At 41.6% G+C, this 16,804-nt stretch overlaps 1 protein-coding gene across 3 annotated transcripts in view; it reads right to left on the bottom strand.

Moving 5' to 3' along the window:
• Positions 1-1,218: 1,218 nt before the first annotated feature.
• SLC44A3 (solute carrier family 44 member 3) overlaps positions 1,219-16,804 on the bottom strand; it is a 189,293-nt gene continuing 173,707 nt past the window's right edge. For all 3 annotated transcript variants that reach the window (XM_039486138.1, XM_039486137.1, XM_039486139.1), the window contains 3 exons: positions 7,927-8,064; positions 7,077-7,313; positions 1,219-5,286 (listed from right to left, as the gene is read on the bottom strand). In XM_039486138.1, coding sequence (XP_039342072.1) covers positions 5,146-5,286; positions 7,077-7,313; positions 7,927-8,064 — 516 coding nt within the window. In that variant the 3' untranslated portion in view covers positions 1,219-5,145. The remainder of the gene's footprint in view (positions 5,287-7,076; positions 7,314-7,926; positions 8,065-16,804) is intronic.

Below are 16,804 nucleotides of genomic sequence, written 5' to 3' on the forward strand. Positions count from 1 at the left end.
AATGGTCTGACCAATTTTTATTAGAAGACAAGAGAATTGCCACTAATTGCCTTTGCTGCCTCTGATATTTCCTCAGTTATTAAACAAACTCTGTCCTCCTCCACCTTTGAGTTTGTTCTTTAGGGCAGCAAAGACAGGAACTTTCTCTTACCTCCAGAAATGTTCCAGCTCATAGACTGAAACCATCTGTACTACATGTATATCTCTGCTAGAGACATCTTCTGGTCTCTCTCTCACTCCTGCTTCAAAACAGGAAGTTAAAGCAGCTCTGGGGGAAAAAAAAGGATTGTGTAGCATTGAGTAAAAATCGACCATCAGATCTAGATGAATTAAAAACAAAACCTCACTATAATATCCTGATCTTTTTTTTCCAATTTCCTCCCAAAAGATAGAGAAATGGATCCATGTATCTCACAAAATGAGAGAATTTTGACCTCATGAAAATTTATGACATCCAGGATCCAAACCCACCCCCGAGCTCAACAAAACTTCAATTGTGCATAAAAAAGACATTCCCTGATGCTCTTTGAGGGTTTTATTATTGCTATTTAAACTTTTTGTCTTCTCCTTCAGCATCTCTTCTGGAGGCTCCTCCTCTCCCCCCGAGTCGTCTTAGGATGGAATCCTTTGTCATCTCTTCACTCTCTCCCCATGAGGTAATTTTCTTCACTCCCCAAACTACCACTTCTATGCCAGAAACTTCCACATCTACTTCTTCACCCCAATGTCTCAACCTCTGTCCAATTACATCTGCCTCTCTCTGACATTTCATCCTATGATCTCAGATCAACATCAAGAGCTCAGCTTATTTTCCCTGCTTTCTGTCACATACTAAATGTCTGTTCATTTTAATTTACAAACCTTAGTACATCTAGAGGATTTATCCCTCATCTGCCCTGCAGAGAAGAACCAAAGGGCTGTTCATAATTTTCCTCCTCACCAAGACCACCCATCCACCTGCACAAAAAAAACCCTCCTCAAACCAAAAAACAACCGACCGACCTCCCACAAACCCCACGTACCTCGTAGCCATTGTCTTGGCTGAGGGAAACTGGAGATAATTTCCTTCCAATGGCTTCAATGTTGCTCCTTAATTGGGTGTAGTGGTTATTAAGGATATTAAGTAGTCCAAATGGGAATGATCTAAAAGAACCTTCTTTACAGTTCTGTGCATCAACTGACCCAGGGACTATTGACCAATATTTTCCAGATAGGTGCATACAGAATTACGGCTGGGTCACGTCAGCTGACTTATCAAGCGGGTCCGATACCAAAAGGATAGCTCTTGGACTTAGTCAACTTACTGATTTCAAGCAGCACCACAAATCTTACAGGAGATTTGTTTATTAATTCAACTTTTATAAAACCTCATAAATACTTACACATTTTTTAATAAAATCAGATATGCTGGAAAAATCCATTATTGTACATAAAAAATTAAACAATAATTAAATCTAATTTTTTCTTCAGTGCAAGAGGTACAAACCAGGGTTTACACATCTAAAAATTACTTTGTTGCAACATATCTGTAACCTTCACTTTGTTTTGTCTGAATTTCTATTACTGTTTAGCCTGCATGCTTTCAAGGTCAATCTCAAGTTCAAGTCTACAATCGAGGGGGAGGGAAAGAAGGGGAGTCAAATACGTAGCACTGGCCCTGACATTTTTATCAAAATATTTGTAAAATGTGATCTTCCAAGAAAATAAAGGGGGATTGTGCACTCTTGTATCTGTGTATCCAGGATTTTCTTTGGTGGGGGAAAGTAAGGGTACAAAGAACTATTTTGTATTCTTTTTGTGCTTTTCAATAATTTTTTTACTAAATTCACCAAAAGTACAAGTAACGAAGACACCAAGCACAGCCATTCATAATCAGAATAATAAACTTAAAACCATGAATTCTAACTTAAGAGCTTAGGTTATTTCTCTATACAATAATGCTATGAAAAAAGTGTAAGTGCCTCAGGCCTGGTCTACACCTAAAACTTAGATCAACCTAGCTACATTGCTCAGAGCTGGGAAAAAAATTCCACGCTGTGTGCAGTTAAGTTGACCTAACCCTCACTGTAGATGTAGACAGGTCAAAGCATGAATTCTTCCATCAACCTAGGTACCATCTCTTGAGAGGGGGTGGATTTACTACAGTGACAGAAAACCCCTTTTCATCGCTGCAGTGTTACACTACAATGCTACTGCAGTTGTACCACTGCAGCACTTGTAGCATAGACACACCCTCAGTCTGCAACCTCTTGAAAAATAAATCAAGAAATAGTCACCAAAATATATTGTTATGAGCTGGATAAAACCTTGTTATGGGATGAGTTAAAACGTCTTCAAACTGGTGTCTGAATGAGTCTCCCATTTAAGCCAGCTGTAAGAAACAGTTAAAAGGCCACACCTAAAACAAAGCCTAATAAAGTCTGCCCAGACACTGGTGTCAGGTGGATAGAAGGTTTGCCTCGGTATTGTGATCATGGGTAAGTCAGAGGCAGAGGCAGACAGAACACACAGAAACTGAGAATGGACTGAGGTTATGTCTACACTATCACTTATGTTAATCAGGAATGTGAATAAGCCACCCACTGAGCGCCATAAGTTACACTAACCTAAGCCTGGTGTGCACTATGTCAGGAGGAGAGCTTCTGCCCACATAGCCGCTGACACTTGTTGGGGTGGATTAATTAAGTTGGCGGGAGAGCTCTCCTGTTCGCTTAGAGTGGCTCCACTAGAGATCTTACAACAGAGCAGCTGCATGCGTACAGCTCTGCCGCTGTAAGCTCTCTAGGGTAGCCACAGCCTGAGTGAGTGACACTGACAGGCTGAAGAAGCAGATGAAAGTGGGTGGCTCACCCTGGAAGACACATGGGGAGAGGTTTTTGGGTCAGGTGCAGACTGAAGACTGCTCTTGGTCCTGTTAGCAAAAGAAGCTGTTTCCTGCTATTTGATTGCCTATGTGTTCAGAAAGACAGAACTTTGTACGTTCGTTGTAAATAACCAAAACTTAATCAAAGAAACACTTGACTTTCACCAATTTGTACTCCCATCTGAACACTTACCAGCCCCCAAACTTTGACTAGCCACTTGGGTCAAAAAGGGGCAACAATACCGACTTCATTTTTGTGTATGACACAATTTAGCAGGACATGGAATGGCTGCCCAACCCTGGGCTTTACTGAGAATTATATTTTGTGCCTGGGTGACAATCATGCTGAGTTCTAAACACACAGTCAGATTCTCAGCTGATGCAAAAGCAGCAAAGAATCCTGTGGCACCTTATAACAGACGTTTTGGAGTATGAGCTTTCGTGGGTGAATACCCACTTCGTCAGATGCAAGTAGTGATGCATGATGATGTAAATTGTCACAGCTGATGTAAATTGTCATAGCTCCATTAAAGTCAACTGGCAACCTTTTTCTCTGAGAGCTTGTCTTCACAGCAATATAACTCGAGTTTGTACACTCAAAAAACTGCATCTGAGCTAGCCTACCTCAAGCGAGAGCAACCACACTACAAAAAAAAACTATGGACTTACACAGAGAGTGATTTGATTAGCAGTACAGAGTAATTGGGTTAATAGAGTGATTGGATTAGCTGCTAATGACTTGTAACTCAAGCTGTTACATCCCCACAGCATTAGGAGCTTGAGCTTCAGCATCACTTGAATCTCAAACTATCGCATCCCTCCCTCACCCAAACAGGTTCGAGCATAAAACACCATTTAAGGCTGTCTCCACTACAAAGTTAAGTCACTGTAATTAAACAGCTGTTGCATGTCCACACTATGCTCCTTGTGTGGGCGGAGTATATCCACAGTTGCAGCTCTTGTATTGACACAAAGAGCAGTGCACTGTGGGTAGCTATCCCACTGTGCAACTGGCCGCAGGGTGTTTTGGAAAGGGTTTGCAATGCATCATGGGGGCAGGTTCAATGTCACATGATGCAGGTTTCTCAATCCCATCATTCCATGGGCATCCTACTAGGTTTCCAGCTGCTTTTCAACAGCCTTGGTCACCTGTGAGCCAGCCATGTGTGGCAGAACGCATGGATCCTGTACTGCTCTTCAGTATTGTGCTGGCATTATAAACACAAGGCTATAAGAGGAGCTCAAGTGGGGGAGCTATTCACCAACACTCTGACCCCAGCCTCCTCCTTGTAGAAGCGGCATGTCTGCGGCTCCGCACCAGAGATGACTATTTGCCTCCCTTGCCTTCTGCTATGCCTGCCGCAGCTCTTTGAACTGCTGTATGTCATAGCCCTTCTCCATCATGCCCTGAGCAAGTTTCTGAGGCTGGAGCAGAGCTGCACCTGCATAGCCGCCTCTCCCCACAGATCCAGGAGATCGACCACCTCCCAGGTACTTAAGGCAGAGTACTGCATGGAGCCAGCATGCTGGGCAGTTGCTATGTGAGAGTTAAAGTGGCGGGAGGAGCATTGCAGTGTGTACACCTCTAGTTAGGTCAACATAAGCTGCCTTGTGTTGACAAAACTATGTAGTGTAGACATGGCCTAACTCAAGCTAGAGATTTGAGTAGGGATGGGAGTCTAGGAGTAACATAAATTATAACCTGAGTTAATTGTGCTTGAAGACACACTCTTAGTCTTTAAGTCTGAAACTGCGTCTTGAGAGGGCATCTCCCTTCTTTCACCTCATAATTTTTAAATAGTGTAAAGCACAAACAAACAATATCAGCTTAAAACATGTGCCAGATTCTCCAGCACATCTGAGTACTGCTCAGTGTATGGAAGCAGGATAGCTATACCAGTCCCAGTGTGAATTAGAACAACCTAGCACTACAGAAATTTACACTTAAGGCCTTTTGAACCTTTATGCCAATGGAGGATCAATGTGGCTTTGAGGAATCCCGCCACATGCTCTCTCTGCGCCTCTTCATCCCTCTCTATGCTTGTGATGGGAAGGGTGGTTGGCACAAAAGCCAGCTGTGCCTGCTTTACACCAACAGAGTTCACTGCTGGCCATTCATGGCCACAATCTGACCCTGAGCTTCCAGTGCCAGTAACAATGATTAGTGTGAAAGGATGAAAGCCCTGGGGCTCAACAATTTGGCTGCTGCAAGAAATCATAAAGTAGAAAATAAATCTTTACAGTCTATCCCCATTCTTGTAGTACACCTGGGAGACAACATGTTATTTGATGTCCTCATCACATTGTCTTTGTTCCCGTTTCACCATAGGCTGTAGTTCTGTACCATCTTCATTGTTTCGGGGGGTCTTTTGCTTTCTGTTTTTCTCCCACTCTGTTAGCTTGGTGCTGTGATTCACAAAATTCTACAAAGCAGAAATAAAGGACAATTTAAACTGTTATATAAATCAACAACCTGGTGAAACACTGAAAAGGAGGACAATTAGCATGGAGTGTTAAACCCTTCAACTAACTAGTTCCCAAGTGGATGACACTGGAAACTAGCTATGTCTAGTGGGATGATTACAGCTGTTGAGGAGAGGGCAGTCTCTCTACAACCTCGCTTACTGGAAAGCTTCATTTCCCTCTGGCCCCAAGTGCATGGCAAGTTGCACAGGGAGTTAAGGCCAGAGTTGGAGAGCCTGGCAGTAGGGATTAGGAAAGAATATAGACAGCAGTGCAGTGCAGACAAGGAGTGGCTATAAATTGCCTTATTGAGGCAAAAATTAAAGTTAGACACATTCTGGCATTTGGCAAATAGTTTGTGGTTGACAGAAGTAGAAGTCTCTCATTTGAAGAAGGAAAAGTTTGGAGGGCAAGACTCCAAAAAGGTTCCATGCTCAAGAATCTATCGCTATTCATGACAGAATGTAAACACATGCATAGCCTTAAGCATGTGGTTAAGTGCTGTCCTGAATGGAAACGAAAAACCAAATACACCACTACCTCGATATACCACCACCCGATATAACACGAATTCGAATATAACATGGTAAAGCAGTGCTCGGGGGGGAGGGGCTGTGCACTCCGGTGGATCAAAGTAAGTTCAATATAACATGGTTTCACCTATAACACGGTAAGATTTTTTGGCTCCCAAGGACAGTGTTATCTCGAGGTAGAGGTGTAACTGTCTTCTTTTGGCCAAAGGGTTATATTCATTTATAGGAAGTTTGGGTGTTTAAACCCCCCACCCCAAAAACTGAATTCTGTGAACATTACAAGGAAAATAACAACTACTATTTCAAATCAGATATTATGGCACTTTTTCTGACGAAATCCATCAAGAGCATCCATCCTGTATGGGTTATTCTGGCTGCTAAATTTATTTTTCATGGACTAGTAATACTGTCTTTGTCACATGGCATGTGAAGAAAAATGCAGACCTGGCCAGAAAGCAGCATGAAAGGAAAGAACATCCGTCTCTTTAACCTTCCTCTCCATATGAAAGAAAAGGTATATGTACATTTAAACATTCCACATGCCTTTGTAACTAAAGTACCTTTTACCATCACTAACTACTGAATATTTGTTGAAACTAAAACGGTCTTCCTAATCCTTCAAATGATTCTCCATCATGTATCATCAGGAGTCTGGCACAGGAATTCTCATGGTACAGATAACAAACAACCCAGTGGAAAGAGACTGATTAAGTTTGCCAGATAAGGATGAGGTTTGTTCAAAATTGTAGTGTCTTCAGGGCTTATCATAGCTACCTGAACAACTGCTGAAAACTAGAGGGAACATTTCTGGATGCAAGTTAAGATACATTACATCTACATTTCTAGTTTTAGGTCTTCATGATGTAGATGGGGACTCTACATACTGGGTCACCTATTAATTTGTTAAGCACCAATAATGTATTTAACCTATGAAAAACACAAACGAAGATGGTCTTTATCCAGAGAGGCTGGGTCTAAAAGACTAAAGCAGATGCACTGGGAGACCCAATGGGAGATGTTCACTTTATTATATAATTTGTATCCTTTAGTCCACATCTTCTAAGGAGCTGGAGAAGGCATTTATTGTGGGTTAGTTTTTATGGCTGTGGGGGAAGAGGGGAGAGCAAATCTTAGGCACTAGAACACCACTTGATCAATACACTATTAAAACGTATTACTGAATTTATCTGCCTGCTAATGTGTCTACAAGAGTTTACCAGTAATTCTTGATCCATGAAGTATGGCTTCTCTGGAGATCCATCATTTGTTTCCATATCAATAGCAAAACAAAAGAACAGGGCATCCATGACCACTTCGAAAACCGACAAAAAGCTGTGGGCTACCAAGCAGGCAAAAAGTGCAACTAGCAACAGAGGAACTACCCATACGTGGAACTCACGATGGTAGTTAAATGCCATTAGCCCTCCAAAAACTGTGAAACATACAACAAACACCTGTATAAAGGGGAAAAAAAGGAAGCAGCTATATTATAATATGCACCAAAGCTATGGCAAATATTTTATTGGCTAATCTTTTAAAGACAATTTATTTCATAAACGGGAGAGAAGGCTTGAGATCAATCAATTTGAAACCATCTAGCTGTTCACACAGGACCTATGTGGATACACAGATTTACTATCATTGTTATTCTTGTCCTCCCATCCATGTCCCTTCCATATGTTTGTTATACCCACTTGTCATGCCTTGTCTTAAATTAGACTAAGTTCTAACGGGCATTAACTCTCTCTTACCATGTGATTGTACAGCATTTAGTGCAATGAGGCCTCTGGGTGCTTCTGCAATACTAATGATAATAATGAAGTAAATACAATAAGCGATGAACTAAGTTCCTCCAACAAAAATGCAAGAACCTGATTCTCCTCTCATCAAGCCCATTTTACATTAGTGTAACTCCATGACTTCAAAAGAGTCATATTCCCGATTTACTTAGTGTATGTGAAGAGAGAATCAGTCCCAAATCTTTGTCTTCATTATTACAGGATTGGGCCTATAGTTAGTCTATAATTAGGAGTTTATACATGGACTTTGTAAATTACAGTCTCTTACCTTTCCTAGAAAAATAATGAAGTCTCCAAAGCAATTAATGAATGCTATATTAGCAGAATTCTTTGCTAAAATAAAGAGAGCATCCTTTGCCGAGGTACAAAAATTTGTCCCATTTATGGCCGTTGTGGTGTATATATGCTGAAATGAGAGAATAAAAAGATAGAAATCTTTTAATCTGGAATATATACTATGGGAAAAGGAAAGCCTTAAAATATCTTTGGAAATACCGATGTTGTGCTTGCACATACAAGAGTTATTTTGCATAATCTTGCAGTTTAATTTCAAGCAAGTATATTAACTATGCCTGTAACTTCAAACTGACTTTTCACATAACTTCTGTGCTAGGTAAAAAAGGACAAAAGTAAAATTTGTGTTTCTGAAACTACCTCTTTCCAATTTCTTTTGGAACACTGCAGAGCCACACCCATGTCCTTCAGTAATGAATAACTAATCTGACATGTAAACTACAACGAAACTCTTATCTGGACATATGCCATGCTGGCTGCCTTTTCGATATATATGCCAACTAGAGTGTTGTGTTTCGTAAATTGTACAAATGAAACAAAGTAACACTTGTTATTAAACTTTTCACATGTAAAAATCAATGATTAAACAAGTTTTATATGTGACCCTTTCACTTACTATTGAGCCTTTGAATTTTCATGGACTCATAACCATAAAAAAACTACTTCACAGAAAGACAAAAGAATAATAAAAGAGTGGCAGGGAGTGTCGGGACTAGATCAGTTGGTCTTATGTGGGGAAAACATATGTTGATTTCAGTGGAAATTGTAGGCACTCAGGATTTTCAAGTAGGTACCGAGAATTTTGCAAGATTTTAGTATTATTTGTCTTCAGGTGGAGTTTTGCAAAGGCAGACTGGAGGATAGCCTTATCGACTTCTATAGGATTCTTCTAGCATCTTTTCAAAATAGCTTATATCAACATAATGGATAGAAATCATCAATAAGGAGTTGAATTAGTATCTGAATAAGGAGCAGGAAAAATGTCACTTGATATATAAAACATAGTTATGCTATAAGAGTTTTTGAGAAAAGAAGCCAGATTATACAGTATTAAAAAGATTAGTTAAATTTGGCATGCTCACTAAGACTAACAGAATGCAAGAGTTTTTGTGCAAAAGGAATTTGATGGCCTCACCGTTTATTTAGGGATTAGAATACCTTCTGCTTTGCTTGTGAATGAAAAAAATTCTCAGCATCTGCTGAAGGAAATATTTCTTTCTGGATTTCTGGTCCAACTTTCCACTTTTTCTTATTATAAATCAAAATACAGAACTGCCCAGAATAGCATCTATCTACTTTACATATTCCTAGAATGCCCAGTTATGTTCCATAACTTGATAACTAACATCTAGGCACCAAGTCCTGGTATAATATAAACTGATATGCCTGTACTTTAAAATATTTTAAAAAGAGAATTCATAAAAGCAAATTAAGACTTTTGGTATAAATGTAGTAGTGCAGTGTTTCTCAAACTGGGGTCGACACTTGTGTAGGGAAAGCCCCTGGCAGGCCGGGCCGGTTTGTTTACTTGCCCCGTCCGCAGGTCCGGCCAATCACGGCTCCCACTGGCTGCGGTTCACCACTGCAGGCCAATGGGAGCTGCTGGAAGCAGCAGCCAGTAAGTACCTCAGCCCGCGCCGCTTCCAGCAGCTCCCATTGGCCTGGAGTGGCGAACCGCCGCCAGTGGGAGCCGCGATCAGCCGGACCTGCGGACGGGGCAGGTAAACAAACCGGCCCAGCCTGCCAGGGGCTTTCCCTACTAAAGCAGCCACCCCAGTTTGAGAAACACTGTAGTAGCAGAATATTCATTTTATCTGATGAGACAAGGGAAATAGTTTCAGTTCCTAAATCAGTGAAACTACACAGTGGGGACGTGTAAGCAATGATGCTCTTTCATTGGGAAATTATTATATAGCACCAAATGTGTTCCAAGTGCTTTCACAGACCTTAAAATAATTCATGTCAAGACTGATTTCTACAGCACTAGGCAATACATACATAAGACAGCGGAATGGACACAGAATGTAGAATGTTTGCATGAATATCTGCTTGTTCATATTATTTAAAATAAGCTGGCTAGAAGAACAGACTCCTGTACTACACAGTTTCATTTCTACTCAAGCTGCTCCTTTTCCTTGCCTGTTCCGTAACAATGTCTGTGCAGGGTATAAAAATATTAGCTAAAGTATCTGTTAATAATAATAATTAGTAATACTATGGGCATAGCATGTCTTCCATCTGAAGATCTCAATGCACTTTACAAGCTTTGATGGATTCATTTAACACTCTGTGACACTATTTGCCTTCAGTATCCTAAGCGTAAAGGCTATGTACCTGGTCCTGCTCCACTGAAGTTGATGTGAGTCTTGCCATTAACTTCAATGAAAGCAGGACTGGACTCTACTTATGTAAATGGCACAGTCTCTTCTCTTGAATATCAAGAGAATACTATGTACTTTTGTACAAACACTACTTCCATCCTTCAAAAGAAAAAAATGCACTTGCCAGCTATGTTGGGATGTGAATAGCACCTGCATGATGATTTGTGGTACTACAAGCAAACAAAGCAGAAACAGAAGCAGCAGCAGCATTTAGTCAACACTTTGAAATTTCAAACCATATAAACATTAACCAAATCACCACAACACCCAGCAAGGCAGACAGGTAAGTAATAATGCAATATTACAGGAGTAAAAAGAAGCACAAAGAGATTAAGTGAGTTGACCAATGTCACAAAAGCAGTCAGTGACTGAGATAGGATTAGAACTCAGGAGTTCCTGGCTTTCACAGTGCAGGCTAAATCTCCTAAACCAAACTATCTCCATGCTTTGAACAAATTTACAGGTACAAGATAAAATGTATGATTTAGAGAGCAATTCCATGCACTTTAATCACATTTTACTAGTTTATTATACAAACAATGAAATAACACATTGGTTCCACACATATAAAACCTCAGTCTCACAGTTCAGGTCTCTATGTTCCTAATCCATTAAACCATTTATGTACCTGCCTAATTTTAAGCATATGAACAGGCCTACTGAAATAAACAGGACTACCTGCCTGGTTGACATTAAGCACATTACTGGAGGGTTTTGTTGGATGGTGGCCTTAGCCACTGTGAAAAACTGGGGCTATTATGCCTGTACATAAGAGTCCTGGTTGGTATTGTGAAGTTGATTTAGGAAAGACTGCTGTATCACAAGTGTCTATATGTATGTGGATCCACCACTGCTGGCAGGTACACGCCAGACTGATACAATGGGGGTGCTTAGGACTCAGTGACCCTAGTCAGGTACAATGAGTGAGCTGCATCTTTACAAAACCAGTTTTGTCTCAATCACCTGAAGAGTGGAAGAAATAAGGAAGGAAGGAGCAGTAGAAAGTTACCTAAAAGGTAGAACAAAGGAAGCCAGCAGGGTTTAAAAAGCAAGCCACACAGGAATATGAGAGCCAGACAGGAAGAAGAAGCAAGGGGGAGGAGAGAGCAAGGTCACCCAGGATGTAGCAGCCTCATAGAGCAAGGTGCTCTGACCACTTTCCTATGCCCAGATGGCCCCAAGGCCTCTGAAAACCCATGGGACTCTGACTCCAGCCCAAAAGAATGCCCTGGAGTGATGAGGAAACAGAGACAGAGATGTGAATTTAGTGTTTATTATTTTGTATGGGGGAGGGATAGCTCAGTGGTTTGAGCACTGGTCTACTAAACCCAGGGTTGAGAGTTCAATCCTTGAAGGGGCCATTTAGGGATCTGGGGCAAAAATCTGCCTGGGGATGAGTCCTGCTTTGAGCAGTGTTTTGGACTAGATCTCCTGAGGTCCCTTCCAATCCTGATATTTTATGATCAAGTATAAAAGAGAATACATGTGTTAGATGTGCTGACTCCGTGTGCATGTTAACTGCTTCACAACCACTGCATGCACCTTAGAGAATTAAACTATAAACCAGAAACTTAATCCCTTGGGGTGGAGTTCTTGGGAGAGGGTGTGTTTAACTATAAGGTAGCTTGAGGGGTCACCACTGCACCCAGAGGGATTAGGTAGCTGGACAGCAAGTTCCAGATCACAAGGGGGTGCTAGATGGAAGGTCTGAGCCCTGAAAATGTGCCTAGGGACCCAAAAATGGCTGGACTCCATTCATACACCAGGGGCTTAAAACACACAGGAATCTAGAGGGAAAGAGGCTTGGATTTCCCTCACAACAGTACTAGTGAGTGGCTGAAAAGGGGCACTTGCTAGGATCTGCAACAATCACCAGCAACCAACACAGACAGACAGACAATAGCTAAATCAGTGTCCCCAAACTGAGCAGTCACAATAGTTAACACACCACATTATACTCAGCCTAACACCTATTTGGAAAGAGCGTCCCAAATCCTAAATCACAAGGAGCATTTCCAACATGTTATGAAATCTTAAATGTTCCACTGTTTTCTAGTTAATGGGAGTATTCACTAACTCATTTCCTTTCATGGAAAGATATATTTGCTGAGTAAGAGAATGTAAATCAAAGTCAATTTAGAACTTGTTTTCATTTGGAAACAGGCAATATAAATATGTTTTTCAATAGGTTTTAAACTTTTCCCTTAGTCACTAGATTCTGTTTAATACACTAGTGATTTTCCACTAGCACAGTCCTTCCCAAAGGACTACAGGCAAGCAGTTATGACATCAGAGCTGCGCCACAAATCAAAGGGCCTGGGATGCAGTAGATAAGACACAACCTCACTCCTTCACTAAAGAGAGTTAATATATCAAAACTACCTTTGTGAAGAACACAGCCCTCTTTGCTTTGAAGCCTGGGAACCAGACATATTTCTCAGTATCAGGACAGATAAATAAGGAATGTGAATGTTTACATATTTTCTAATACCACAGTATGCAAGAAAAATATTTAGAAAAAACATCCTTCTATATTTCACAACACAGAATGTCAAGGGTCTTGGAAAAACTGATCTGCTAGCTTCATGAGAAAAGCTCCGTGGCAGAGATCCAGGCCATAAATTCTGTTTGTTGAGAATAATTGCTACTTTGTATAACAGCTGAATGCAGTCCTCCATTGAAGGATTGGCTATAGCAAAATGAGCTCAGTGAAAAAGAATTGCCATAGAAACAGAGTCATCTTAAAAAAAGAAGCCAAAACCAAGCTGCTTAGATATCCCACTTCAGCTTCTTCTGCCCAGCCTGGCCTGATTTTCTCTTTGCTGCAATAGAGCCGCAGACTCTAGAGGGGCTGGCCTGCAATGTGGTGGATCTGAGTTTGAATCCTGAGTGCCATAGAGACATGCTCAGAGAATGAAAGCTGGATAAATAAGAGACTATGATGTAACTCTGGCTAGCGTACAGAGCAGTATCAGAGCAGACTCTGGAGGAAGCCATGTCATGCCACCTTTGAATAGAGGAAAGAAACAGAGCAACAGGGGGCCTGTGAGAACCGCAACAGGGAGGAAATGCAGGACTCCTTCAGTGCCTTGGAAAATGCCATCTCTTGAAGTCTCAGGAAATTAAAAAGTGCTACTCATCCAAAGGGCTACATTAAATCACCAGGCCACCAATATTGCGGCCCTCCAACAACTTTCCTGACGTGCCTACCTTTCCTACACAGACTCACAGGCCTACCTTTCTCAACTCCTTGATCTTCAGCCCTTTCCATCCTTGAATCCTTGACCCACTCAAGGGACTACACATGCCCCTCCACTGTCTTCCTGTCCTTTCCCATGCATGTAATCTAGTCCCTCCCTGGCTATCAAAGACAGACCGGTATTAGCAGCACATTCTCTGTCTCAGCCCCATTCCTCTCCTTCAGCAACTCACTGCTGCATCTGGGTTTCCTCAACCATGGGACCTAACCATAAGGATCCTGCCTCTATCGACCCCGTAGCCATAATGTATGTTCTCTGTAGTTAGTGCTACATTGATTTTCATTTGGATGTTCTCAAACCTGTCCTGAGCCCCAGAATAGCTCAGGAGTTACCCGTCTCAAAAGCACTGCTTCTGAATTCCTTGGCACCTAATTCCTTGTTTTAAAAAGGAAGTGTCATTTGGCAGACACTAATGGACATTCACAGATCACAGTCAGGTCTATGAACTACACTTGCTATTAACTGAGAGCTTATTATGGGGTCAAAAGTTCAATTCAACCTGCATCAATGGTATCATAGGCCAGTACAGTATAATTGTTCTCTAATTCCCACATGGTAAGCCTTACAATAGAATATATAAAACTGAAGGAGTTTTTATTTCCTGTTGAGGCATTTATGAAGGCCCTTAGGGAAAGCAAACAAGCTTTTTAAAAAAAAATATGATTTAACTGAAACTATTCATTCTTTTAGTTGACTGTGTTTTGAAGATGCCTGAAAACTCTAGCCTACCATCGAGTAGCAAATCTGTCAGTAACATTAAAATACAGTAATTTTGGGAGGATGGGAATGGGAAGAGGTATCTGATGGGGTAAGATAGTAAGAATGTTTGGCAGTCTTCAGAAGAAAGTGTATTTATATTAGCGTTTCTCGATTTTGTCTGCACCCACATCACTTTTGCACAAGGTATTTTAATCCCATGACCACAAAGCTCTTGCCAGACTGCCACCCAAAGGTTTAAATTACAGAAGAAAGCACACCAGTAGACGTGAATATGATTGTTAACCAGGGTTACTAGTACTTTTATATTTATATAATAAGGCAGTTAAAATAATTTCATAATTTTGCTGAATTTCAGTACCAATAAATGGTGAGCCATAACACTGGCTATCATCATTAATGGCTGCCACAAGGTTATATATGCCATTGCAGCCTCAAAATCATGGTGCTGATTAGAATAAAGAAACCACACGCTTCTCAGCAATTCCTTCAGAAACTTATGTGCTGCACTTTGGAATGGGTGCTTGCCAGTTGGCTGCAGATCAACCCAAACCGGACATAGAAAAGCAAAATTATACTTCTGGTGATGTACTATAAAATACATTTATTGAAACAAGACTAAGGAAGGAGAGATGTCTTTGAAATACCCAAAGTTAAGGCACTGCCACAACTATTTAAGAGAGGAGCAGAAATTGTGACTACCAAACCAAAAAAAAAGGGGATTATTTTTATGGAAGAGAAATTCCAATCCACCAGATTTTACTTGAGATGATTTGGATAGGTTTATCTGGGCCTTACTGAAACCATGAATGCAAGATGATGAAAAATCTATGGTAATTCTAACAAATGTTGGCAAACAGAAGGATAATGATTTTGTATTCATAATGCACCTTTCATCCAGATAGATCCCAGAGAGTTTTACTAATGTATTATACACATACAAATCAGAAATACAGCAGATTTGGGGTGAACTGTTTAACATAGTAACGTTACGCCACAGGACAGGACCCAGTTGCAAGTATAGAGGGAATTTAGGCAGGCAGAATATAATTACCCAAATTGTAGTCCAAACAGGACATTGGGTTAACACTGCTGCTTATGCAGAAAGTGTCATTGAATCTTTAATGATTATAAGCGGCCACTGCAACAGAACTCTATAGTCAGCACATGTTATAACTATTAGTGACTAACGAGTAACCCAGGTAATGGCAGGATGTCTTTGAAGGTATGTCTCCACTGTAATTAAAAACCCACTGCTGGCCCACAGGGCTGTTTAACTGTAGTGCAGACGTTCGGGCTCAAGCTGCAGCCTGAGCTCTGGGATCCTCCCACTTTGCAGGATATTAGAGCCTGGGCTCCAGCCCGAGCCTAAACATCTACATCGCAATTAAACAGCCCTTAGGTTGAGCCCTGCGAACCCCCATCACCTAGCACAGGCCACCAGTGGGTTTTTTACTGCAGTGTAGATACCCCCTTAGGCATCTCTTGAGCAAGGTCCTTAGAGATCTGAATGAGACTCAAGCCTGGTCTACACTACGCGTTTAAACCGGTTTTAGGAGCGTTAAACCGATTTAACGCCACACCCGTCCACACTAAGAGGCCCCTTATATTGATTTAAATGGCTCTTTAAATCGGTTTCTGTACTCCTCCCCGACGAGAGGAGTAGCGCTAATATCGGGATTAACATATCGGAATAGGGTTAGTGTGGCCGCAAATCGACGGTATTGGCCTCCGGGCGGTATCCCACAGTGCACCACTGTGACCGCTCTGGACAGCATTCTGAACTCTGATGCACTGGCCAGATACACAGGAAAAGCCCCGCGAACTTTTGAAATTCATTTTCTGCTTCCCCAGCGTGGAGAGCTCATCAGCATAGGTGACCACGCACAGCTCATCTGCATAGGTAACAATGCAGTCTCCTGAGAATCGAAAAAGAGCCCCAGCATGGACTGCACGGGAGGTACTGGATCTGATCGCTATATGGGGAGAGGATTCAGTGCTAACAGAACTGCGTTCCAAAAGACGAAATGAAAAAGTATTTGAAAGAATTTCAAAGTCTATGACGGATAAAGGCCACAGCAGGGACTCATTGCAGTGCAGAGTGAAAGTTAAGGAGCTCAGACAAGCCTACCAGAAAACCAAAGAAGCAAACGGAAGGTCCGGGGCAGGGCCAAAAACATGCCGCTTCTACGCTGAGCTGCATGCAATTCTAGGGGGCTGCGCCACAACTACCCCACCCCTGTCCGTGGATTCCAAGGTGGGGCTTGTAATCTCTGCCATGGCTGAGGATTATGCGGACGGGGAAGATGAGGAGGAGGAAGAGGACGACGAGCTTGCAGACAGCACACAGCACTCCGTGAGCCCCAACAGCCAGGAGCTTTTTCTCACCCTGAGGGAATTACTCTCCCTGCCCTCCCAAGCCACTATCCCAGACAATGAAGCCATGGAAGGGACCTCTGGTGAGTGTACCTTTGCAAATATCAAGCATTGTTTT

This window comes from Mauremys reevesii, linkage group 8 (assembly GCF_016161935.1).
Source record: "Mauremys reevesii isolate NIE-2019 linkage group 8, ASM1616193v1, whole genome shotgun sequence".
NCBI classification, from domain to species: Eukaryota; Metazoa; Chordata; order Testudines; family Geoemydidae; genus Mauremys; species Mauremys reevesii.